The sequence below is a fragment of the Gastrolobium bilobum genome, unplaced genomic scaffold (assembly GCF_033153095.1).
Source record: "Gastrolobium bilobum isolate Gb01-03AN ecotype WA unplaced genomic scaffold, APGP_CSIRO_Gbil_v1 utg7258, whole genome shotgun sequence".
Taxonomy (NCBI): domain Eukaryota; kingdom Viridiplantae; phylum Streptophyta; class Magnoliopsida; order Fabales; family Fabaceae; genus Gastrolobium; species Gastrolobium bilobum.
In genome coordinates this window covers 155631-183485 of record NW_026896893.1, presented here as the reverse complement: position 1 = coordinate 183485, position 27855 = coordinate 155631, and the positions used below count along the sequence as shown (strand labels likewise).

At 35.4% G+C, this 27855-nt stretch overlaps 2 protein-coding genes and 1 non-coding gene across 4 annotated transcripts; 1 reads left to right on the top strand and 2 right to left on the bottom strand.

The window, feature by feature from the left end:
• Positions 1 to 1378: 1378 nt before the first annotated feature.
• LOC133302674 (phospholipid-transporting ATPase 1-like) lies at positions 1379 to 8981 on the bottom strand. 2 transcript variants are annotated; one of them, XM_061502489.1, is made up of 8 exons: positions 7963 to 8981; positions 6980 to 7836; positions 6552 to 6858; positions 5121 to 5829; positions 4909 to 5032; positions 4499 to 4718; positions 3392 to 3850; positions 1379 to 1801 (listed from the first exon to the last, which is right to left on the bottom strand). In XM_061502489.1, exons 1-8 carry the CDS (start codon positions 8490 to 8492, stop codon positions 1585 to 1587), a joined length of 3423 nt encoding a protein of 1140 aa, XP_061358473.1. In that variant the 5' UTR covers positions 8493 to 8981; the 3' UTR covers positions 1379 to 1584. The 2 variants fall into 2 exon arrangements, with proteins under 2 accessions (XP_061358473.1, XP_061358472.1); XM_061502488.1 differs by having other exon boundaries at positions 6980 to 8981.
• Positions 8982 to 22756: 13775 nt separating this feature from the next.
• Positions 22757 to 24729, bottom strand: LOC133302687 (uncharacterized). The gene is made up of 2 exons (XM_061502501.1): positions 23851 to 24729; positions 22757 to 22792 (listed from the first exon to the last, which is right to left on the bottom strand). The coding sequence occupies exons 1-2, from the start codon at positions 24727 to 24729 to the stop codon at positions 22757 to 22759; spliced, it is 915 nt and encodes a 304-aa protein (XP_061358485.1).
• Positions 24730 to 25552: 823 nt separating this feature from the next.
• LOC133302691 (small nucleolar RNA R71) lies at positions 25553 to 25659 on the top strand. The gene has a single exon (XR_009750376.1). It is a non-coding gene; the product is annotated as a small nucleolar RNA R71 (small nucleolar RNA).
• Positions 25660 to 27855: the final 2196 nt, after the last annotated feature.

The following is a 27855-nucleotide window of genomic DNA, read 5'->3' as shown; positions in this document are numbered from 1 at the left end:
TGCTCTTGGAAGTTGGACCTCACGTAGGAATATGTAAGGTAGAACTCAAAGAGTTAAATTAGTACATGAGATAAATCTACAGAAATTCAAGATATAATATTATCACTAAATGCAATCAAACAGTACATATTATCCAAGGATTAGCATTCAATTCAGACCCAGAGTACATGATATTAGCACTATGAAATAGAGTTAACAAAAAAACCACTCACTAAGCTCTAGCAGAGAGTACATGATGGGTTGAGGCAGAGGATGAATCTGAGTAAGCGAGTTTGAATCTGTGCTGAGTTTGGGCTTATCGGGAATATGAATATGAATATGAATATGAATATGAATATCTCTTCCAAAAATTCTTATTGCACGTTCTCTAACTTGGAACATGCCTTACGTAGAACAAGTAGTGCCCAAAAAAGTGACTCAAGATGGCGCAACAACAAAACCCTGAACCATGGGAAACAAACTGTTCAACTTGCCAAATCAAGAAAAATGAAACAACACTTTCAAATTACCCTTTACGTATTTACTGAAAAGAATAACGAAGGGATGTAGGGTGAAAATTTTGTATTTATCTCTCTTTATAAATATTCATAAATTTCAATAATGAAGGGTCAGTTATGACTTTTGCGAGTTCTGTCCCACGAATTTAAAAGGGTGTTTGGTATAAAAAATTTGATAGAAATGTAGGGGAAGTGGTGTACGTGAAATATATTAATCCTGTTTGGTATGTCTTCAAGTTAGAGAATACCGGTATAATATTCCTCCCATACATTTCGCTTTGTACTGGGCAATGGAAAAAAAAATTGCAATCTGAAATGTGGTATTTTTTTAATCTGAGTCCCCAATGCCGAAGAGAGAAGAGAGGTTAATGCCGAAGAGAGAAGAGAGGTTCAGCAAAATTTCTTGGAATCAGAAATTTTGAAAACTACAGTGGATACCAATGTAAGTTTGCTAACTGTCATTCTAATATTTTAACATTATTTGACCATTAATATGAGTAATTTTGTAATATCATAACACATTTCCATCAATATTTCACCGTCAACCAAACATAGCATTAGTAAAAATAACCCAACTTTTTCAATAAATTTTTTGCCTACCAAACACCTTTTTGTAACTTACACGGGCCAAAAAAATTACCCATCCATATTCCGAGATTTTTTTTTTTCTCAGTAATAAAAAATTTCTCCGATACCAAACACCCCCTTAACTATATGTATTGCCAGCAATATCATATTATTAGGGAAGAACAATAGCATCATGTCCAATATTGCCAAGAAGAAAAAACGAAAATCCAAGGGTAAAATAAACTAACATCATCAAGGAGGCAATGAATTCAACTCTTCGTGTTAAAATTTAATTTGTAACATGTGTAAACAACTTTCTTCTTTTTCTGCTATGATCAATGTCAATTTACAACAGGCTAATTTATCGATACAAAAGAATAAACATACAACCGATACTCTATCCTTTGGATAGAAAAACAATGAAATGGGGCAACCAACAGAAATACTCTGACGTAGCCTATTATATAATATGTAACTTTACAAAAGAAATGATACAAATAAAGGGACAAGATCACTTCTGTTATCTTGGTGGACCATTTGGGATGTGATGCATTTCTACCTGTCCAACCTCATTGACTTGATCCCCGAACTTTTCAACTTCTCTTGAAATCTGAATATCGTTTGGACAATAATATTGATAGATAAATTTTACAACAAAACGAGGAAGCAATGCTGCTATCACAATTCCAAGCAAACACAACCAGAACATTGCAGTGCCTGCAGCATGAAAGATGGCCCTGCCAAAGTTTTGTACACATGTAAATGTCAGATTTTATGTATAGAAATAATATAGGATTGCAAAGGCTTCTAAAATCTTAAGATGCAGTGAATGACAGCACATAACTCATTGGATGAAAAATGGCTTTGCCTATGATTGTTACTGAACTAGTAATTTTTTCCAAGGTTTTTAAAGCATAAAATAAAATCACTTATTTGAGGCAATTATTGCAATCCGGATATCCAAGCTGTCAGTATCAGAAAACAAGATCCAATTGGCAAGGAAAGCAAAAAAAAAAATACAGTGAATTGTGTGTGAAAGGAATTTTCAAAAATGAATGAATTAGTATTTGAATGATTTAAGACTAACAATTGCAAAATGCTTTTTATCAGGTTCAACATTAGATTCTGGGGGTAAATAAGGCAGGTTTAGTATTAAGCAGACTAGGCCTCAAGTGTTGGATCATGTTACCTACAGGGGAAGGACAAAAAGAGTTTTGATACACAGTATATGGGCTATTACTATAATTTAGTAGTCATGAAGAACCATCAGGATTGCACCATGTTTACAGCAGCAGACTCAGCCCCAATAGACTTTACTGCATCCAGTAGGGGTTTGCATGGTTCGTACCGAACCGAATAGTGGTTCACTTCAGGCAAATCAAATCAGTTTTAAAAAATTGTTCGGTTATTAAACAGGTTCAAAAAAAATGTTTCGGTTATAAAAACTAGTTCAAAAAAATGTGGTGTGGTTCGATTTGATTTGCAGTTTGGTTTGGTTCATTTGGTTTTTTCACACTCCTACAAAAGGGTATGGTTCATTTTGGTTAGGTTTTTAGCCGTAATGAACTGAATTGGTAAAGTGGTTCAATTCGAGAACTGAATTGAAAAATAGTTTGATTCTCAAATTGGTTCAAAAAAATGTGGTTCATTTGGTGCGATTCGATTGGTTCAGTATTCGGTTCAGTTTATTAAGTTTTTTTGCACACCCGGAGCATCTAGTGATCCTGAACTAGAAATATAACCCAACCAAATTCCCTAACCTCTACTTAAAGCTATCTTTACCTAAAAAAATTACTCCTCATTAAATCCCGACTAGTGAGAGTAGAGGTGAGGACAATTCTTGTAACAGTCATACCCTAGCATATTTGCAAAAATGTTATTTTCTGGATTTGAACGTTACTTTTTAGTCACAAAGGAACAACTTTATCACTGCTCAAGGCTCAGCCTCTCTCTTACTTAAAGGTATAAAGCGAAATTGAGCAGAGACATGTCATAAACCTATGCATAAAGTAGCTTGTGACTTAAAACAACTACTTTTCCTCTATAATCATACATGCTATTGTTTTCCATGTTTTCTTCTTCTGAAGTCATACTGTCTTCTTGTTCTCAGACATGACTATAACTCATGAAAATTGGAGAAACAAAAAATAAACACCAAAGGAAAACAAGTGACAACAGAAAATTGAAATAATTAATAATGTATACACCAGAACAAGCATATTCCTTGAAATCTGACATTTGCAAATATGCCTATCCTCTCCCTGTGGGCTACCACATTAATTTATTTGTATAAAAACTTTAAGTAAATGGGAAAAGAAAGCACATACCAATAACCAGGAAGTATCGGTATAGCATCAATAATCATGACACCAAAGAAAGTTGCAATGATAGACCCCCAAATGGCTGCATGAATAACCCAATTCCACCTTATGACATCCATGGCCAAGTGCAAATTAACCAAAACGACTGCTGAAAGAGTCCAAAGATCTCCTATGCTTGCTGCATCTATAGTGCTTCCCCAATATGCAATGAGAGGAGTAAAGAAGACAACAATGCTTTGCCACAAAGTATCGGCCATTGTCAACCAAAATAATTTTTGGTTGTAGGCCTCTTTTCTCTGCCCAACCCCATAAAGCTGAGGATACTTTAGGAGAGTCCTTTTACTAAGATCCTTGTCAAGAATACCAACAAAAATAGTTGGAAATGCAGTGTAGGTTACTGAATACAACATGCTGCTCCATTCATTTATAGCAGTTGTCAAAGTGAACGCAGCGAAGAGTGCATACCTAGAAGACAACGACACATAACAAAATACAAAGATGTTAATATTTGGAGGCATAAATCTTAATAGACACAAAGGCCTATAATCACATTTTTTTTTAAAAATTATTTTTAAACACATTTTATCCAAAATTATAGTGAGTTTTGAGCAGATTAAAAACCACAAAATAGAACATAGAAGAAATGTCATAAATCAACTAGCCCAAATGCTTAAGCTATTAGGAGAAGCTACATGAATGATTTTCTATTACATCTCTAACACCCCTCTCACGTAGGAGCTCTTTGGGCTTAAAGCGTGTACTATAACCGGCCCACATACCTTTTGAAATTTAACTTTTCATTAAAAGAGTGGAAATGACAAGAATTGAACTTTAGAGCACTTGGTCATAGAGGCTCCAATACCATATCATGAACCAACTATCCCAAAAGGGGAAGACATGTTAATGGTTTCATATTACATCTGTATCCAAATCACCAAGTAGATTCAATGAAGTACATGCTCAGAAGTACATCAAGTCCAATAACAAGAACTAAGAAACTTTTTTTTTCTTGATAGAAAAAGAAATTCATAAAGGTGATGTTTGTGGCATACTCAAATTAAAAGTTGCATGATGAAAGCATCTACATATATACATTTGCTGAAATATACTTACCAAAATAGGACAAGAACAAAGACAGCATTTCTGTAAAAATTGTATAGTATCATGTAACCCAGTCGTTGGTAATTCCAATGCCCATGTATCAATAAGAGAGGAACTAAAAACCTAAACTGCCCCATTGCAAAATCTGAAGCCATTACAGCTTGCCGACCCTCCTGTCCACTGATGCCAACTCCAACATCAGCCATTTGGATCATTGATACATCATTAGCACCTGCAAAATATAAATGGTAGAGATTATTTTAAATGAAACATGTATCAGGCCAAGCAAACTAAATCTTTATTTTCGACCAGTGGTTTTTCTTTTCTTTTTTCTTTCATTTTATTTGCTCTTGTATTTTGTTTTCATTTTTATTTTTGAAGTGAAATCATAATCTGAAACAAGTAAACAGAAGATTTTATACCATCTCCAATGGCTAGCGTCATGTCAGCCGTCCTATTCTTCACAAGGGAAACAATCCCAGCCTTCTGCAATGGAGCCACTCGACAACAGAGAACAACAGAACATCTACTTGCAAGTTGAAAGAGCTGGAATCAACAGCATTGGGCAAAATCAGCACATAAGATATGAGCATGAAATACATTGTAAACACCATCTAGATTTAATGGCTCTTACCTCTTCTTCAAGTTCACTGTCAAGAATATATACAAGGCTGTTACCGTCAATAATCAAGGCTGTCGGAGTTGTAACAGCATCAGAACTTCCTTCAGAATTGTTGGTAATCCCAGATGCAGCCATGTTTCTTCCATACCTGAAAAGGGCATCTTGTAAACGTATTCTACATGACTCTCTATTGTTGCTATTAATTATGATTTGAGTCATCTTGCTCGTTAGGAGTTTTGAGGAGTAGCCAATTGATATGGCAGTTTCCTGTTTGTCCCCAGTCAACACCCATACTTTAATACCCGCAATCCTTAGAGACTCAATAGCTTCTGGTACACCTTGCTGCAGTTTATCTTCGATGGCAGTTGCACCCAATATGCAGAGATTGCTCTCAACATTGATAGCAACCTTGCGAAGCATAGCAGCCCTACCAATCAAAGCAGTACTTGCTGCCTCAAAGGCAAAATGCCATTGCTCAAATTCTGAAGCATTCAAGTCCCGCATCCCAATAACAAGTGTCCTCAAACCCACAGAGGAATAAGAGTTAAGATGGGTTTCAGTTGCTTGTATTACGTCCATGTTCAATGATTTATCTATCACACTAAGCATTGTTGTATCCGCTCCTTTGACAAAAACTTTCACAGAATTTTCATTGTACCCCAATATAACTGACATCCTCTTCCGATCACTATCAAATTCATGCAAACCCAAGACATTGAACCTGCACAGCCCATAATGGGAATATTCATTAAAAAAGGGGACAAGCATGGGATTTGGGACCTCATTAAAGGAGGTTTCATGTTATTTAGGTAATAACCAAGAAGCGTAAGCTTATTATGCAAACTATATCACCACAGATCGGAAGAATAAACATGAAGAACACATATGCAAAACTTTAGTACCGGTAACATATAGAAAAAAACATAAACATAAACAGGAAAATCCAAGGGAAAAAAATGTATGCAGATATTTTTACTATCTCTTTAAACAATATTAATACTAAGCCATTAAAACCAAATTATTTCAGATTGCCAATGAAAAATGTGTCTGAGGAAGAAAAAGAAGCAGAAAGTAATTATCAACATCAACATCAACATCAACAACACCTTTATCCCAAATTAATTGGGGTCGGTGGTAGATGAACCCACATGAAAGATACAAAACGGTTGAAAAAAAGTAACAAAAAAAAATAAAAAAAATAAAAAATAAATAAATAAATAAATAAAAATACATTTATAAAATAATAAAATAAAATAAAATGAAATAAAAATATATGTATATATAAATAAATAAAAGTAAAAAAGAAAGGGACAAGAAGAAGTGGGGGAAATGAAGGGAAAAAGGACTAAAAAATGACCATCTGGAACATAGGAATAACAGCGGGTCTAACCCTCCACCATACTTGAAGCAGAAAGTAATTATGTAAAAAAAAAAAAAATCTACCTTTGCCTTTGTCCATGAATATCAACAACAATGTGACCTGAGGTTCGTTCTATAAGCATAAAACCATAGGCAGCAGCAGCATATGCCAATGCTTGTTCATCTGGTGATTCCCCTTGGTAATCTATCAGCTTGACTGTAGGGTCAGATGTGTCAACAACAAGAGGCACAATAGTATTGCAGGCTGCCAGTGCTAGAAAGAAATCATAAATCCGTTTCCCGTCTTTATTTGCAAATCCACTTTTTGATAATTGCAAAAGCTCTTGATTGACACTCACCTTCATCTTTGGCTTCAAGACCTTTCCATCCCCTGAGAGCAAATAATGACACAAAATAAACATGTCATGTCAATTGGTAAAAAAATAAATGCAATATACTTAATGCTAAAAGTGCATTATAACAGACTAACATATTTGAAGAAGGAAATGCACCTTGAACAGAGTATTCAAATTGTTCATTCTCAAGACTGGCTTTTCCAGTACTGTAATCAAAACCCCAGATGCTAGCACATCGAAACTCCATTTTGTTCTCAGTCAGTGTACCAGTTTTGTCAGAAAAGACATATTTAATTTGCCCTAAATCTTCATTAATATTCAAAGCCCTGCACTGAAATCTAGAATTTGTTGCCTCATCATACATTCTAGAGTCTCGGATCATGAAGTAGGCCTGACCAACGCGGACAAGTTCCATCGAAATGTACAAGGATATGGGGATCATGACCTGATACACTATAACTGACATTAGGAATGTGAAAAGGATTTCCACTCCCCATCCATAATATTCATAGCTTTCCTCTTTCCCCTGAGAAACATCCAGTTTCCTATAATAAGGCAAGAGATTCAACTCATCCTTGTGGAGCTTTAACCAAACAGCAGCGCAAACTGAGTTGACTGTACACAAAGCTACAAGAAAGAATGAAAGCATGATGATCTCAGAGTTCATGCGAATCTCGAGACGACTCCTCTTAGATGGAGCTCCTGAGCTGTTGAGCATAGCTTTGGTTTCACGGCCACAATATACAGCAACACCAAGGGCCCAATGAGTATTCTTGACTTCACAGCCTCTAAGGACAATATTGGAGGACCCAAGAGACAACCTTTTTCCATCAATTTCCATGTTGGCCTGAAACCCATAAATATTCCTATTGGGTTTCTCACATTTAATCAACCCATTAAACCTCTCCTTTTCATTCAACTTAGATTGAGTCTCTTGTTTTGCATACCTAGTCTTCAAGTTAGACTCTCCATCAAGATTTAGAGTCTGTACATAAGCAACCCCAGTAGGGTCACTAGTTGAAAGCAACACAATATCACAAGGAATGGCTTCATTTGCTTTGATTTTAATGATCTCACCAACTCTAATATCATTCCATTTCTTCTCTTGGAACTTACCATTAACCAAAACAAATGCTAACCTGTTGTTCTCAACTTTATCTGACCTATGCCTCCTCCAGTCCTCATATGCATCCTTCACGGCAGTAACAAGAAGGACAAAGGCCAATGGCATAATGGAAACACCCTGCCCAAAAACAGCTAGCTGAGGGAGCTGATTAAGAATGGCAATTATAAGGAAATAAATGTAAGCAACTCTATGAAACTGTTCAAATATATTCCTTGGTAGAAAGGTGAGGATGGAGTACTTCCCAGTCCGAATCGAATTCCCTGCAAATTGAAACCTCACGTTTGTCCTCTCAGGATCATCAACATAAACCAACCTAGCATCCTCATCACTGATTTCCTTCTGGGACATGCTGAGAGCTTCAGAATCAGCACCCTTTGATCCATACCTAACAGGCTTGGATCCTGAGTGGCCAAAAGTCACTTCTTTTGTTGAATTTCTACCAAAACTCCTAGACTTGATGGACATAGCACTTCTGCGTGATGATGAATTGTACATGAAAGATTCAAAATTGGAAGAATTCTCAGATGGGTTTCTCGTGTCCATCAGAGTGATTCCAGAATACTTGACTTTGACTCAGCTAGATCTTGAAAAAACCCGAATTGTTGGAATCTCTTTGGTATTGTGGTGTTCTTGAAGATGAGATCAGAAGGTTGTAAAACCTTAGCACCCATGATCCGAAACCCACAGAGACAAAAACATGAGACACCACATATTCCAACGTTGTATCTCACACAAGCAAGTTTCCACAGTAACAAAATCGACCTTACAAAACAAAAGAAAACAAAAGAAAAGAAAGCAACCCCAGAACCTGAAATCACTAAGACTTTGCAGAGGTAGAAAATTTGCACAGAGAAGCGAAGGTGATGATGGGTAGCACGATGAGAGGGTAGGGAAAAGTAGCATAAGAAATGGGTCACGCTGTGGTGTTGCAATGGTTATGGTTGTTGAGGCTGAAGAAGAAGTAGAAGAAGGGTGTTAGAGAGAGAGGATGCGAAATTGCACAAGGTCAAAGGCATTGTTGAAACGACGGCAATTGCAATAAAGGAAGAACGAGTCAGTAATGGGTGGATGAAGCGTGTGTATAATTAAAATATGTAATGTTATTAAATGTGTTATTATCATAATGTCTGTTTAATTTAAAAAAAATTAATTTTTTACTATCTTATTTTATTTAGAATAAGTTATTTTACTTATTATTATTTTTTTACTTTTATCTATCACTCTTCAGTATCGTTAGATCAGAATTTAAAGAGAAGAGAGAAAAATAAATGTTAATTAAAATTCTGGTCTAATGATATTTTAGAATGATAGACAAAGTTAGACAAAAAAAATAGTAGGTAGAATAATCTATCTCATTTTATTTATATGAAGATGTAGTTTTTTGGTAAACAAAGATGTAGTTGTTTTATTAAAGGGAAAAGTGTTTATCATTTTAAATGACACAATTTATATTATTTTACTCTCACAAAGAGGTGGGACCCACACTTTTATTTTTTTGTCAACTCTCTCTCCTCTTTTATCTATCTTTTTCTCTTTCTTAAAATGACAGAACTTTACATCGTTTAAAATGACACACACTTTACCCTTTATTAAAAAGCAATATAACACAAATGATTAAGTTATCGGGGAATATTTCAATTAAGTTTATCATTTTTTATCATTAAATTTTAATCGTTGATTTTTGCTAATCTATCAGTTATAATTTATTGGGTCACACTTATTAATTAATTATTAATTTTTAATAAATTATAACCATTAGTTTGACGAAAATTAAACGTTAAGATTTGGTGATAAGAAATGATAAATTTCATTGGTGGTAAGTATAACACTTCCTTAAGTTATATACAAAAATTTTTAGGGTTTAATATTTCTCCAGTGATTAGAGATAATTTATCTTCAGTCAGTCTAAAATGATGTCGTTTTGAGTTAAGAAAAATGTATTTTTGTAATTCTAATTTATTCTAGAGTTATATTAGTCTTTATCATTTTAATTTTTTAATTTTTCAACTATAAAACAACGTCATTTTGGGTTCACTAAATATAACTTTAGTCAGATGAAAACACTTTTTCCATTTTTTTAAATTGTTGATTGCTTGATGTAAAGGTGTATGAAGAGCAATAGGTAGGAGTGTAAATGGGTTCGGCCTCCCTATAGGCCTACGGTTAGCCTATGTTAGATCAAGCTTAGTCTATTATAAATAGTAAAATAAAATAGACTTAGGCTTTTAAAAAAACCTATTTAGAAAACAAGTCATGGGCTTTTTTATACATGTTAAGCCTATAAGCCTACAGGCCGGCCTATATTATATTATTTATTTTAAATAAAATAAATAAAATTATCACTTTAATACTTTTGAATAATAAAGTAATATTATTTTAGTTATTCTTTTAATTGTTAAATATTTAATAGACTTAAACAGATTAATAGGCTTAGGACAATACTTTTATTTTTTAAATATAGTTCAGATCAAATTTATAATTTGAGGCCTATACAGACTAATAGATTAAGCTAGACCTAATATTTTTTACACAAACCTAACCTAACCTATTTAGAGCTACATGTAACACTCAATCGTCATTGTATAAAATAAGCACATAAAATATATCTCTTAACAATGCATGGATACTCACCACATTGACTTTTGAAATATGCAAATCTTTTGTGGTGGAGATAGTATATAAGCACTTGTATGTTTGTATGACCGTGACCCTTGTATTAATTAAGCTCTTCTGAATTTTATTTTAATATGAGTTGAATAGCATAAGTCCAACAAGATATATAATTAAAAAAAATCTTATATCGTTAAATATGTTATATGTCAATCATAATAAATTTAGAGGAGGGTGAGTAAAAAAAAACAATTTCTTTGTAAAATATATACGAATAAGATTGCGTGCAATGAATACTCATTATTATCCTCTCAAATCCAGTTTTGTGAATTTGAATTTATTCTTTTAAATAAAATAATAGATAATAATTCATATAATAAGCATATAACAATACATAATAATATTTGTTAAATATATAAGAATTTCCCTTCAATTAAATTTTGTTCAAGGGGAAAAAAAATTCTGAAGAAAAAAGAGAAAAGGACTGGGGAGATTGTGTCGTGTGTGACACTCTGCAAATGAAATGCTCAAAATAAATGAAACGTGTTGAGGCGTTCTACATTGACTGCTGAGAAATTATTTAATGTTTAAATCGGTGTTTGAATTTGAGTGAAGCAACTTTTTTCCTCTTTTGTTCTTTTGTTTTCCCTCTAATGAATTATGAATTTTCAGATTTTGAGCACTTTTTGTTCTCTTTCTTCGTAAGATTCGGGGACTTAAGAGACAGAACAGAAGAGGGTGAGAGTGCACACAGCACAAAACCTCGCGTGCTGTTTTTCTAGGCATTTCAAGATTGGTCATTTATTTGTTTATTTTATTTATAGTTTTATCATTTTTCCTAGGAGATAAATTTATTTTCAATAATTCCAAAATTAGCCATTTTGACGATTAGAGGAAATTCATATAACAAAAAAATAAATAAAATTCTTAAAATATTCTTTATTAATTTTTTAACGATATAAATTTAATATTATTATAGATAATTTTATTTTGTGTGACAAGGAAAATAGTTTTCCCTTTATTTATTTGGGTTTATTGTTTATGGATTATGGTTGAAACAATGACATCAGCAGTTCTTCTTTAATTGCCCCAGTTTAGGTTTTTTGAACTTTATACTCACTGCCTTTGGTGATTTATGTAATGTCTTGTTAATGGTTGATGACAGCAAACAACTAACCCTGTGTTCGTTGTGTTTGTTTTGTGTTGGCTTTGAAGGAAATCTTAGATTTATGCGGAAGCGGTTTAGGACCTAGTACATTGGTATGCTTACCGAATCATCCTTGTATCACAATTACCTCTCGGTGCGCAGGTCTCGTGTAGAATCTTCCCTTGTAGGATTCCTCTTCACGAACAGCTCACCTCAGCGCCACAGCACGAACAACCTCCTTGAAGCTGGACTGTGGCAGATCTTCCAAACTATCTCTCGAGGAGGAAGGGGAAGTGTGTGGGCACTGATTAGATTCAGAGCTTGCCTCTTTCTCACAAAAAAGACCTTGGAGGCTGATGACTTAAGAGGTACTATTTATATGGGTTCCAAGAAACCCTAGCTCATTGGGCTCTAGGTTCCTTGGGCTCTTCTCATACTAATAACCCATTTGGGCTTTAGTAAAAGAGCAAACCCAACAATCTCCCACTTGCTCTTTTGGATACAAACTTGAGTCGTAAAACCCAAGATCATGTAACCCATAAGTCATCATCTATCCGAAAAATACCCCATCCCTTGTCTCAAGCTAGCTTGGGGATCTACCATCTGTTATTAATCAAGGCTCCTGATAATCAACGAATGATTATCTAATTCGGTGCTACTCCACTAAAAGCCCGAACTTGAACTCCAAGATTAACAACACTTATAACATGAATATGCATCGCCCCTTTGTAGAATGTCTATAATTGATTGACAAGTTTTCTGTAACTCAATCAATTATTTATTCCCTTGACTATGATAGTTTCTTTAATGGATTACATGCACTGGCCAGTGTCTTTAATATCCAAGTACCGAAACATATCAAGGGGACATATCCTACAAATTCCATGTTGTTTATCTCATAAATACCGATAATCAAATAATCTCACTCCCAAAATACCGAGTTATTGGCCGTCAATAGATCGAACCTCACCCGTTGGTAAATCAAAGAATGAAAACTATTTGATTACCTATTTATAATAAACTCAGGATTAAGAGCAATCCCATAACTATAGTTAACTGGAGATTTGATACCTTATGACAGAAAAACAACCTTAATCAAATCTCTCCTTGATCCTTTCAATGTGAATGTTAATTCACACCAATATTTTACAATGATTCAGACAAAACCATTTCATAAAATATTGCAGCCTAAATAAAGTGCCCAACTTTATTTAACAGCTGTGAATCCATTCATCAATTGTGAGAACCTATGATCATGTCCTCTATGAACGTATCCATATGATCATATACTCCACAATTTGATCCGGACCTTTATGTTTGTAAGTAGTGCGCAAAATAAATAAATAAAACCTTATTTATGAAATTCAGAAAATTATTTTATTGTTTCATTGTCTTACTCCAAGAGCACAATGAAACCAATAACTCCCACTTGCTTAATGCAAGTCTGGGATCCTCCTAAGACCCAAAGAAGTAACATGCCCCTCGAACACAAGTTCAGGCAAACTCTTAGTAACTGGGTCTGCAAGATCCACCTCTAATGCTATCTGAGTTTAGTGAAAAACTCATAGCTCGAGGTTGATTTTCTTGAGTCAATATCCACTTGAAATAACTGAATTTTTGAAAACTCAGCTTTTCAAGACTCCCACTAGAATATACCAGCATATAATCTCTCGTTCTCCAAAGATACTTGAGTACATGCTTAACAATAATCTAGTATTCCTCTAGGTTCAAAATGGTACTATCTCACTACTCCCACTGCGTGACAGATGTCTGGTTTAACGCCCAACATGATATGCGTGAGTCTACCTTTGCCAAAGCATAAGATATCTTGCTCATGCATTCTTCCTTCTTAGAAGTCTTTGGTCACTCCTTAGGAGGATGAATTCCACATCTGAGAATTATAATTCTTCTCTTAGAATTCTCATGTTGAATTTTGGCAAGAGTTTTGTCAATGTAAGTAGCCTGAGATGATGCCAACAACTTATTCTTCCGGCCTCATAAGAGTTTTATACCAAGAATATAATTGGCTTCCCCAGTACTTCCATACCAAAACATTAACTTAGCCAACCCTTTATGCTTGATATTACCTCTACATTGTTTCTAATAAGGAGCATATCATCTACATAAAGTACCAGAAAAGCTACTGTCTTCTGTTGTATCATTTACATACAAATACACATCATTCATCAAGGTTCTCTCAAAATCAAAATTTTGATAACCTGATCAAAACTGATGTTTCAAGACCTGGATGCTTGCTTAAGTCTATGAAATAGACTTTCACAACTTGCATACCGTGTGTTCCTACACATTTGCTATAAACCCTTTTTGTTGTTGTATGTAGATATCCTGACATCCAACTCCCAAAATGAAATCTCATAATTGAGACTTATAGCAACCAAGAGAATCTGGATAGACTCAAGCATGGCGTCTGGCAAAAAATGCCTCCAAGCTAGCTTTAAAGGTTTTCACCTTCCTGTCCATCCTCTCTTTTCCTTTTATGTCCACATGCACCTTGTGGGTTTTACCCCTCTTGGTGTCTTTACTAGGACCGAACAGAGTTGAAATACAAGTATTTCATCTCATTGTTCATAGCCTGAGCAACACTTGATCACCAACATCTTCTAGTGCATTATCGTAACTAGTAGGATCAATATCACTCAACAAGAGACAACTTGAGAGTTAACAAGGTTCTCTCCCACTACGAATGTATTGCACTAGACCTTGTGTATTTATAGGTAAAACAAGAAATGGGTCAAATGATGGATCTTCAATTTCTTGAGGATCCGCTTATCCTTGATATTGTTCCTTTACATGTGATACTAATATTTCTACTAGTTTCACTTATATATTATCATGTTGAATTTCCAATCATGGTTCTCTTGTTTGTTCACTTAGAGATATATCTATCCCCTCTTGAACAATCAAGGGAACAGTGGATGAAGCTTCTATAGATTCTGGAAATTCTTGATCTGAGATAAATCTCATCAAGAATAACCTAACTTCAGAGCTTATAATTTCTTATCTAGTCCTCCTTTAAGAAAATCATGTGAGTGCTCACTTAGATTATCTTGTCCTTAAGACTAAATAAGAAATCATCCCTAGTTCTCTTAGGGTAGCCAAAAGATATGCACTCTTCCATACAAGATTCCATCTCATTTGACTGCTGTTGTAGGACGTGTGCCATAGCACCCTAAATCCGAATATGGTTTGATTTGGGCTTGCACCCTTTCCATAATTCTTTAGGTGTCTTTACAACAAACTTTGACGGAATCAAGTTAAGAAGGTACATTTCCTTCTCTTAGGCATCTCCCTTGAACAATATTGGCAAAGATGAATAACTGAACATGATCTTCACCAAGTCTAGAAATGTTTGATTTTGCATACTGCAACTTCATTCAACTAACACGTTCTTAGAGTTGACAGTTACGAAAACAATCCCCTCTTAAATCAGGTAAGACCTGAAATTACCAGACAGGTAGCCAAACACTTTAGTAGACCAAAGTGTTTTGATTTGAACACCTACATGCTTTTCTGCCTCAGACTAAAACTCTCTGAAATTTCCAAAAGTTTTAGACTTATGGCACACTTGGTTCATCTGTCCAAATCCAAAGTAAACATTCATATAATGAAGTACTCATCACCTCTTCTGGTCTGAACGCTAAGTGGTCCACATACTTTAGTATGTACCAATTCTAGTTGAATAGTTGCGCAAACCTTTTTGGCCCTTGTAGGATTGCTTGGCCACTTTACCTTCCAAATAGGACTAACATGTAGCTGTTAGTTAAAAGATTCTTGAACTTTCAGTATCTCTTTTAACAAAAACATATTTTCTACTTGAGATAATGTGACTCAATCACAAAGGCCAAAGTTATGTTTCATTTGAAACTTTTATTTCTTTGGTGAAAATCCTTGTTAATCTCCTTCCATTCAACATAAGCAACATTTTCTAATTTCCAAGAATTATTTAATTGAGAGTATCCTTTGTTTGATTTCAAAAACTATATAAGTAAGAGTGCCGATAAACGTGCACTAAGCTTAACATAATTTTGAAAGTATTAAGGTCCTGAAATCCGGTCACTTTACGTCAGCGTGTGCTCCAAACAATCATGATACATGAATGTTGTATGCACCGTGTGTTATTCCATGACCATTTCAGAAAAACCCACAAATTATTCACAAAATAAAAGAATTCTCTCAGAAAATTTTCTCTAATTATTTTTCTAGATTTAAATCATCCAAATAGCTGACTTAATTATTAATCTAGATTGCAACAATCATAATAATTATCATTTATGAGGATAATTTGAAATCAAAGTAATTTCCATAACGATTATTTGTCTTGATGTTAATAATCCAAAATTAATTAATTCAATTATTAATCTAGATTTTTAATAAAAATCATAATAATTATTAATTAATTTCTTAGGATGATTTAAAATCAAAATAATCCTATAATAACTATCATACTAGTCGCTGAAGACATAATAGCTATTATGCTCATGCAATCATACAAGTTATGCAACAATATGGCACCACCTATTCTATATGGCATGTTATCGCAATAAAGCATGTTATCTATCATATAATTTATACCAATCAATAAAAGCATTAAATAATAAATCATAATTACTTTAATCCATGACCTTCCTATTTTAAAGAAAATTAAATTAAATTAAATTAAATAATACAACTTTGGAATTCAACTTTCGCCTAGCCCATAGTATCTGTCTCAAGCCCCTTTAGGGTTTCATGGGCCCAAAATCCCAAAGACCCAATCCTTTGGCGAGAAACCCTAGGACGCGAAAGAGGAACCCTAGCCGTCAGGTCTGCCGCGCCGTCACCCGAAGTCAAATCAGGCTGAAACTCCAGGGGAAGGACCGCCACGTAGAGACGAGTGCACCGCCGCCGGAACCACCCAAAAAGGTGGCCGGACGCTCTCTCACTCTTCCATTCTTTGCCGGAGAGTGGCGGCCACTCTCATAATCTTGTGGAGGCGCGTGGAGGAGCGTATAAACTCAGATGGAGGTGTTCCACCCACCTTTGCGTTCGTCTTTCCGTCATCTTTCCAACCATATATAGATCGCCTCATTCCGAGATCGGGAAGACCTCGAAAAGTCTCCGACAGTACTGACTGCGCATCTTACTCGCGGTTTCTCGATCTTGAACTTTTACAAAATATTGGAAAAATACACAGAAATTCCAAAAATAAACAAAAACAGCAAGGAGGAAACCTAATCATATGGGATTAGCCTCCTTGTTACAAATCGAGAAATACACGAGAGATCCTAACCATGGATTAAAGCAATTTTATAGATTAAAATTTAAACTTTTATGAAAATGAATTATAAAATACACATGCTAGATTCATACCATAATCCTAGAACCTAGGTGCCACATTTCAAGAAGCAAAACTAATTACATGAATAGTGAAACTAGATTCACATACCAATGTACAGCCAAGGTTCTGATACCAATTGAAGGAAATCTTAGATTTATGCGGAAGCGGTTTAGGACCTAGTACATTGGTATGCTTACCGAATCATCCTTGTATCACAATTACCTCTCGGTGCGCAGGTCTCGTGTAGAATCTTCCCTTGTAGGATTCCTCTTCACGAACAGCTCACCTCAGCGCCACAGCACGAACAACCTCCTTGAAGCTGGACTGTGGCAGATCTTCCAAACTATCTCTCGAGGAGGAAGGGGAAGTGTGTGGGCACTGATTAGATTCAGAGCTTGCCTCTTTCTCACAAAAAAGACCTTGGAGGCTGATGACTTAAGAGGTACTATTTATATGGGTTCCAAGAAACCCTAGCTCATTGGGCTCTAGGTTCCTTGGGCTCTTCTCATACTAATAACCCATTTGGGCTTTAGTAAAAGAGCAAACCCAACAGGCTTAAAGAATAATTTTATGATATAATTTTTGTATTAGTCAAAAGAATTCTAGAAGGATAGACATAAACAAACATTTTAGCTGAATTTATGTTTACTCATATACTTACAAGCAGTAGAATGCATAGAAAAGTGAAAGGAAATGAGTCAATATTTGGGAGAATAAAGACTTAGCCAAATGGTTTTGTCAATAAAAAGATTTAAAGAATAAGTTAGGTTCAATGATGATCTAGCCAAGGTCTAGAGACTAGGAAAATAGTGGCAGGAAAAAATGCACTTACAAATTTTGTTCAATTTTATTTAACTAGTTCAGATTTTAGGTTGTGTTTAACGCACACCGAGAAACATGATAAGAAAAACAACACAGGACAAGTAATTAACGCTCCGTTTGATTTCTGTTTTGCAAAACAGTTTTTTAATTTTCAGAACAAAAAAATTAAAAAACTCGTTTGGTAAGACATGTTTTGTAAAAAATATTTTGAAAATTATAACTGTTTTTCTGTTTTTAAAATCAAATTTAGAGAACATGTCTGAATTGTTTTTGTTTTCTGTTTTTGTTTTTAAATTTCAAAAAGAAAAAAATATAGAAAACAACTGTTTCCATAACTATTTTACAAAATAGTTTTAAGAACAAAAAAAACCAGAACACAATCAAACAGATCCTAAGTTACAAGTTTACAACACCATTTTTTATTTTTTATTTTTTACTTTTTACTTTTGGTAATACTTGACAACACAAGTTATTCTGAAAAATATTGGACATAACAATGCAAAATTTTCAACTATGCCTTTTGTGTTGTGTAATATTTGTTTGGCATAAAAAATTTACACAAGATTGATCTACCCAAAAAAAAATTACGCAAAATTTTGATATTTTTGTTGTGAAAAAAGAGTAGCAAACAAATGGAATCAACTCATAAATATATGACAGAAAATAAGATATTATAAGGCATAGAAATGAAGGGAGAAGAGTATAAAAATTCTATTACCAAGTGTTATGGACCCGCATAAGGGCCTCATTGAATGACAGGCCCAATAATGGGCAATCCAAGATCTGAATCAATTATAATTACGGACAGTATCCATCAAGGATACTAATCCTAATACGACAGCATAGCGAACAAGCTTGAGCCTTTATCAGGGCATCAAAGGCCCCACACCTTATTACCCACAGGTAACCTCTATAAATACAAGGTAAACCCTAAAGGTACGGTACGCTCTCTCTCTTACTGTTATGTTGTCACTGTGCGCACAAACACACATCTTTGGCTAACGTCGTTATTAGTTCGTTATTCACAGTGATATGCTTGACTCAAGGGTATCTCTTTCATAGATACCTTAGGGAGGGCACTAGATCCAAGATTAACATACTAGTCCATTGGGCTGGACATCTCTGTCGCCAAGACAGAACATTAGCGCCGTCTGTGAGGAATTCTTGTCTGAATTTGAAGTTCCCATCATTCTGACTGAAAAGATGGCAATCTGTACAAGAAGTAATAGCCAACAACCACCCACCCAGAATCAGCCGCTGGATCCAGTTTTGGAAGAGGTGAATCAATCTCAGAACCAGCCTGAGATTAAGATAGATTACTATCATGTTCATGTCAGTGAGGATGTGTCAGACACAGCTTCCACTCCAGCACATCATGATCGGGTTACGGCTCCAACTATGAACAATCCTCCCCAGCATCCTGGAAATTTTGCAACGCACATGGCTTAATCTGCAGATCCTGATTCCGGCTTGCACAAAATGTGTTCGCTGCAATTATACGGCGAATGAAGGAGACGAAAAATCGTAATAACCTCCAACGACGACAAGACTTCTGTTGCTACTCACGGCAAGTGCATCGATCGTACAAATAATATAATATGTTAAGTAAGAGATCGTTCCCACAAGGATTATACTCAAGGACTAATTCAATATCGCAAATTTAGTTGGACAATCAAAGTTGTATTTGGAAACAGAATTTGAGTTGAAAAATTAAAATATTAAAACTAATTGATTGCAAGATTTAAAAGCAAGAAAGTAAAGATTTGAATAAACTGATAAAATAAAAACGTAGCTAGGGTTTCGATTTCCTTCAATCTCTTTATTACGTTTGAATTCCTTCCTTACGTTAATCGTCCTTAGTATCAATCTAATCAATTCTTTCGCATGTAATTAGGGCTCAATCCCTTGTTACCCTAAAACCTTTGCAATCTTGGAAGAACCCTAGTTCCCCGGTTATTCCCCAAGAATGCAAGCATTGAGTTCAAGAATCTTAAAGATTACGCAAACTCTATGTCTATCCCTAGAATCATAAAGCGTACGATGAAATTATCAGATAAGGATCACACACCAACATTCCTATTGTCATGCATTTACCTACAATCATTATATAAGATTCAAGCCTATATAAAGCATTAAAAAAAGATAATTTCATTCATGATATAAAGGAAAATTAACATACGAATTGTTCAAAGCATAATAAATTGATTAAATTCCATCTAACCCTAACTACTTAAAGATTTAGCCGGACATAGCAAAATCAAGAACAAAAGACAATATAAAAGCTCCCCCAAACTCCATAGATGATTGGTGAATCTTCAATATCTCCAGTGCAGACTTGATTTCGATCTGTCTCCGCCGCTCACGAACATGAACCGAGTGTTTCTCCGCCTTCCCTCCGCCTCCAAGCACCAAGAATTGTGTTGCAATGTGAAAAGTTGATTAATTCTGGCCCCAAATGTGTTTTTGTAAGCCAAGAGTTCGTGCCCTAGATGGATGACTCGTATGGGCCTAAGTTGGGTTTCTGGGGCGCTTAAGCTTGGTCATTTGCGCTTAAGCCCCCTAGAACGGTGATTGCAGAGTTCGCGTTGCGCGCTAAAGCGCGCTGGAGGGCGCTTAAGCGCGCTCCTCGAGCTGGAATTTTCTTCTTGCATCGCGTTTAAGCCCAAAGTTGGGGGCTTAAGCGCCCTGAGGCAGAGACTTTTTGCGTTTTTAAGGAGCTTAAGCATTGAAATGGGGGCTTAAGCTCCCATAGGTAGAGGTTATTTGCTTGTTTAGGAGGCTTAAGCTTCAAGATGGGGGCTTAAGCCTCATCTCTCAACAACTTGATAGGATCTTCAAATCTTATTGTTTTGATCTTCATCTATCATCTCTTCTAGTTGTGATTCCAATCTTCAAATTTGCCTCCTTTTATCTTAAAATCCCTTCAAAATAACAAAAATAATTCATTTAATTAAATTTTAGATAATGTTCATGATTATCATATTAAAACCCTAGTTTTTGACTTGTTCAACTTGATAATTTATATTATTTTAGTCTATTAAACAAGATAAACTAAAGGTTTATCAAACAATTTCCAGATTTAAACATTGTTGTCCTCAGCAATTAAACAGAATAAAACTATGGGAAAGTTTGGAGACGGCTAATCACGCTTAATGAACAACAATTAGGAAACTGATCAATCGTAAGAATTCAGAGCATTCAGATTTGATAAAAATTAATGATACATCAATCTCAAGCAAACACTCACAACTCACTAGTCATAGAATCATAACATGAGTTCTCAAAATAAAGAGTAGTGCAATTCAAATCCACAACACCCTCTCACTGGATTTTTTTTATTCACTCACACTCAGTGTTTAAGGGTATGCGTTTCACTCTTACTTCACTGAATTAACACTATCATATGCTTGTTTATATTCTCACTCTCCATAGTGTAATAACTATACAAAGTCAATCAAGAGGTCTTTGTTAAGGTTGTAATGTGGCTTAGGTAAAAGGGAAGGAATCATCTGGGTAAGTGGCTTACTGATCAAAAATCAAAGTCAAAGAGGGACTACTATGACTGTTCATCACTTTAGTAAACAGAATTTTTCTTATTTGCTTTCTCCTCTTTTCTTTTTCCACTTATTCATATAACACGAATCTTTTCTTTCTTTTCCTTTTTCCTTTTTTTCCTTTTTCTTTCTTTGTACAGATACACAGTTCAACCTTTTCCTTTTCTTTCTTTTTCTTTTTCACCATTTTTTTTGGCTTTTTCCTCTTTTCACCTTTTCTTCCATACATTAGAGTTTGATTTTCTTTCTTTTTGTTCCAGTCATATCTAGTTCCTCATTTAATTTTGAAATTCAACCAGTTCAGGTGAGGATGTGTATGGAGTGGCTATTCACAATACACTGTCAATGAACGAACAGGCCTAGGCTCAAAGGGGCTTAACTAAGGATAAACATCAGGGTGGCTATTTGGCTATCTGGCTTTTAGAAAGAACTGCCTTTATCATTTCAACAATTGTATATCACAGACCACCTCAAGGAGAAATAAAACAAGTTCTAGAGTGATTCATACAGTGAAGTTCACACCACAAAAAAAATAATTTTTGTTTTGGCTCAATAGCTCACGGCTAAGGGTGTGAGACTTATTTTCTATTCTTTATTTGATCACTTTAGTTATTTTTCTCTTATTCCAGTGAACTATGAAGCATGCTTGACTGACGCTCATTTATGTGTGAAAATAAATTTACATTATCATACTCTTAATTTCAGTAATCAATCAATCTACTGTAATTATTCACTATGCATATACATCAAGCACAACGGAAAATTCAAAAAAATTCACCATTTTAAAATTTCACTAAATATTTAGTGACTAAGGATGGATGGGTTCTTAAAACTAATTTGAAACTTAAAATTTTAAAGTAAACTAATATAATTGAAAACTTAAAAATAAACTTATACTTAATCAAAATAATTTCTAAAATAAATAATACGAAATATTAATCATATGAAAATAATATTGAGAAACTCCCCTGAATCACTGCATTTGTAATTTGGATATTTCTATGTAATCATTGTAATCATGAGTTTCTCCTTCCGACCATGTGAATTTTGTGGTCTGATGAATTGCATGGTATCCATTCCCAGATTTAAATCTTGCTGTCCTCAGCAATAAATTTAAATCTAAAAATACTTCGTAGTAAGAAATCAGAAAATTATAAAACTGTATTCTGCACACATGTCACAGATAAAGAAACTACGTCAGCATGTCATATATTTAAAAAATATCATAGTCATGTCAGGATCAATCTCAATATACATCCATGAACTAAAACTAACAGTAAAAACATCAAAATAAAAATGAAAACAAATTGTGAAGTCTGAAAACTGATATGAGGAATCAATCCTCCTCCATATCAGTAGTAGGTGTAGTGTCCTGAAAAATCAGAAAAATTCCCAAGTCAATATGCCTTCCACAAAAAAAAAACAATTCCCAGATTTGGTTTCAGATGCAATCTAAAAATAATAATGAGTATATAGAACTGAGATATTTTAACAGCATGCATAATGTCAATGATGAGTGCGCTTAAGCGCAGTAATTCGAGCTTAAGCGCGCTGAAGCAGTGAGGAGTGGGATAAAATTTTATTTAGCGCGCTTAAGCTTCCTCTCTCGCGCTTAAGCGCGGAGAGGCAGTGAGCTATGGTCATTTTTATTGTTTATCGCGCTTAAGCTTGCCCTTGGGGGCTTAAGCGCGCTCTTCGTATGGGATTTTTCAATCGTGGAACGCGCTTAAGCGTGATCAAGCGCGCTTAAGCGCGCTAGGGCCAAGATAAATTTCACTTTTGAGGACTTAAGCTTCCTTTAGGGGCTTAAGCTCTCAATACTTAGAAAATTTTCTCCATATTTTCCTATTCCTTGCATTCATCTCTACTGTGTATTCTTCAACCTCAATAATTTCGCTCAATATCATACACAAAACATATAAATTAATAAGAGTTGTGTACCTGTGTATGCTTTAATCCCTCTTACACCTGAAAGTCCATCTCAACAGAATTTGATCATTAGCCTCAATGTTTTTGTTTTTGTTTTTATGTAACATAATACTTAAATAACTAGACTATAATTAAAACTGAAACTAAAGTAAACTAACTAAATTAAAATACTGAAACTTAAAATATTGGAAAATTAAAAATTGGTTGGGTTACCTCCCACAAGCGCTTGTTTTACGTCACGAGCCTGACGTACCTCTTTTACCTTCATGGTGGCTCAAAGCATGAACTTGGTGATGACCAAGCTCCACCATTCAGAAATGGTGTCCTCCCAAAGTACTCTTGTGCATATGAGTGAGATGCAGTAGGCTCAATAGCTTTGAATTTGGTGTTTACGTGCTTTCCCTTGCTCCTGAGCTTCTCCATTTTAACCTTTGGCTTACTTTCTTGAGAAGAATTCTCTTTGTGCTCTTCTTCTCTTTTCTTTTCACAAATATAGTAGACTTGATCTTTCAGTTGAATTATAGGTGATGGGACTTCTTTGTCAAAGAACTTGAAAATTGCTTGCTCCCCATCTACCCGTAAGATCAACTCGCCTTTCGGTACATCAATCAGCGCTCCTGAGGTTGCCAAGAAAGGTCTTCCGAAGATCATAGGAATAGTAGAATTTTCCTCTATATCAAGGATGACAAAATCAACAAGAATGATGAATTTGTCAACCTTTACCAGTATGTCCTCAATAATGCCATAAGCTTGCTTTGTAGAGCGGTCAGCCAGTTGCACTATTGTCTTGGTTGGCTTTACTTCAGTTATCCCCAGTTTCTTCATCATAGATAGTGGCATCACGTTAATGCTGGCACCGAGATCACATAGAACATTTTCCACTTCCATATTGCCTATGTTGCATGGAATGCTGAATCTTCCTGGATCTTTAAGCTTTGGAGGCAACTTTTTCTGGATAATGGCACTGCATTCCTCTGTCAGAGTCACCGTCTCACATTCCTGCAGCTTACGCTTTCTTGACAGTAGATCTTTCATGAACTTCACGTAATTGGGCATATTCTCCAAGGCTTCAGTAAATGAGATATTGATTTGCAGCTTCTTGAAAATATCAAGGAACCTGGAGTACTGTTGCTTTTGAATTTCTTCTCTGAACCTCCGTGGATATGGAATCTTTGCATAAGGTGAGAGCTCCAATGGCTTTTCTTGCCTTTCTTTAGCTTTCTTTTTCTCCCATTTGAACTCTTTCTTTTCAGGAACAGTTTTCTCTGCAGCAGATTCTTTAGCAACTTCATTTTCTTTTTCCTTTTCAGTTGCAGGTTCGTCATCTTTCTTTTTCTCTACTGAAGGCTTTACCACAGGTTCAATGGATTTCTCACTCATAGTAGTAATTGCATTGCAGTGTTCCCTACTTAGATTTGGAATAGTGTTACCTGGAAAAGTTCCTTGAACTCTTTCAGTGAATTTTCTTGACAGCTGGCCAATCTGAGTTTCAAGATTCCGGATAGAGGCTTTTTGATTCCGGAATGAGGCCCTTGTTTCTTGCATAAAGGCTGAAGTGTCTTCTCTGAAAGCATTGGAACTCTGAATGTAATCTGACGTGGTCTTGGATAGTTGTGCAAAAGCCTTCTCCTATTCTGATTGTTATGGAGGTTGCTGTTGCACAGGCATAGGAGGATTCAGCTGATGGTTCGAACTGTAACTAAATTTCGGGTGTTGATTTTGATTTTTATTTCTCCACCTTTGATTCTGGTTATTGCCGTATTGGTTCCTCCCCAGATTATATGGAGCCTTTTGATCATGCCAGATTCCATTAACATCTGCAGTTTCGGGTGCCATGCAGTCTTCAGTAGCATGAGCACCTGCACAAATATCCCAAGTTATTTGAATATTATTAACAGAAGAGACTTGAGAACTGGTAAATTGCTTTGTGAGAGCATCTAGTTGTTCTTGTTGTTTCTTGTTAATTTGTAAAATCTGTTCATTCTGAGCTAAGATGGCATCATAGCTATCAAGCTTCATAATCCCCGCTCTTCTCTGTGGTACTGGAGCATTATCGTACTCCTGAGAGGCAAGAGATTCTAGTAATTCCAAAGCTTCCTCTGGAGTTTTTGTTTTTAAGGACCCTCCTGATGCAGCATTCACCAATGTTCTTGTGTTGGGTGTCATCCTTTGGAAGAAAGTTCTCGCTTGTTCCCAGGCTTCAATGCCATGTTAGGGACACTTCCTGAGTAGTCCTTTGAATCTTTCCCATGCTTTATATAGAGTTTCACTTTCTTTTTGTTCAAAAGAAGTGATATCCGCCATGAACTTTGCCATTTTCGAAGATGAGAAAAATTTCTCTAAAAATTTTGTTGCCAAGTCGTCCCAGTTGGTGATACTTCCTTGAGGTAATGACTGCAACCATCCTCTCGCATCATCTTTAAGTGAACAAGGGAACAATCTGAGCAAAATAGCATCCCGAGACACCCCATTCATCTTCAAGGTATCACAGTATAGCAAGATGTTTTCAAGATGGATGTAAGGGTCTTCCGTGCTTCCTCCGGCAAACTGGTCTTTTTGAATCAGTTGCAATAATGCAGGCTTGAGTTCAAAATTATTAGCATCCATGTTTGGTCTAACAATGCTCGCCGTCTGTGGAACTCGAGCAGGAGTCATGTAATCTCCTAACATTCTCGGAGGTGGTTGAGGTACATTGTTGTCTCCCATTGCTTCTTCTCTTGGTTCTGTTGAGCTTGAAGCTTCTTTCTCTTGCTGTCTTCTTTCTTTAGCAAGTTTTCTGTTTCTTTTTGCTGTTTTCTCTATCCCCTGGTCGAATAACAAGGAATCGGTGTAAACGGTACCTCGCATAAACCAGAAAACAGATTAAAAATTAAAAATAAAACAGAATCTAAATAACAGAAATAAGGTCCAATCTAAAGAATTAATAGTTACTATTAATGTTGAAATAGTAATCCCCGGCAACGGCGCCAAAAACTTGTTGCTACTCACGGCAAGTGCACCGATCGTACAAGTAATATAATGTGTTAAGTAAGAGATCGTTCCCACGAGGATAATACACAAGCACTAATTCACTATCGCAAATTTAGTTGGACAATCAAAGTTGTATTTGGAAACAGAATTTGAGTTGAAAAATTAAAATATTAAAACTAATTGATTGCAAGATTTAAAAGCAAGAAAGTAAAGATTTGAATAAACTGATAAAATAAAAACGTAGCTAGGGTTTCGATTTCCTTCAATCTCTTTATTACGTTTGAATTCCTTCCTTACGTTAATTGTCCTTAGTATCAATCTAATCAATTCTTTCACATGTAATTAGGGCTCAATCCCTCGTTACCCTAAAACCTTTAAAATCTTGAAAGAATCCTAGTTCCCCGGTTATTCCCCAAGAATGCAAGCATTGAGTTCATGAATCTTAAAGATTACGCAAACTCTATGTCTATCCCTAGAATCATAAAGCGTACGATGAAATTATCAGATAAGGATCACACACCAACATTCTTATTGTCATGCATTTACCTACGATCATTATATAAGATTCAAGCCTATATAAAGCATTAAAAACAGATAATTTCATTTATGATATAAAGGAAAATTAACATACGAATTGTTCAAAGCATAATAAATTGATTAAATTCCATCTAACCCTAACTACTTAAAGATTTATCCGGACATAGCAAAATCAAGAACAAAAGACAATATAAAAGCTCCCCCAAACTCCATAGATGATTGGTGAATCTTCAATATCTCCAATGCAGACTTGATTCCGATCCGTCTCCGCCGCTCACGAACATGAATCGAGTGTTTCTCCGCCTACCCTCCGCCTCCAAGCACCAAGAATTGTGTTGCAATGTGAAAAGTTGATTAATTCTGGCCCCAAATGTGTTTTTGTAAGCCAAGAGTTCGTGCCCTAGATGGATACCTCGTATGGGCCTAAGTTGGGTTTCTGGGGCGCTTAAGCTTGGTCATTCGCGCTTAAGCCCCTAGAACGGTGATTGCAGAGTTCGCGTTGTGCGCTTAAGCGCGCTCCTCGAGCTGGAATTTTCTTCTTGCATCGCGCTTAAGCCCAAAGTTGGGGGCTTAAGCGCCTTGAGGCAGAGAATTTTTGTGTTTTTAGGGAGCTCAAGCTTCGAAATGGGGGCTTAAGCTCCCATAGGCAGAGGCTATTTGCTTGTTTTGGAGGCTTAAGCCTCCTCTCTCAACAACTTGATAGGATCTTCAAATCTTCTTGTTTTGATCTTCATCTATGATCTCTTCTAGTTGTGATTCCAATCTTCAAATTTGCCTCCTTTTATCTTAAAATCCCTTCAAAATAATAAAGATAATTCATTTAATTAAATTTCAGATAATGTTCATGATTATCATATTAAAACCCTAGTTTTTGACTTGTTCAAATTGATAATTTATATTATTTTAGTCTGTAAAACAAGATAAACTAAAGGTTTATCAACTTCCAGGGGATACAGGAAGAGAATACGAGGAGAATGCAGGATCTGGAACAACCCTTAA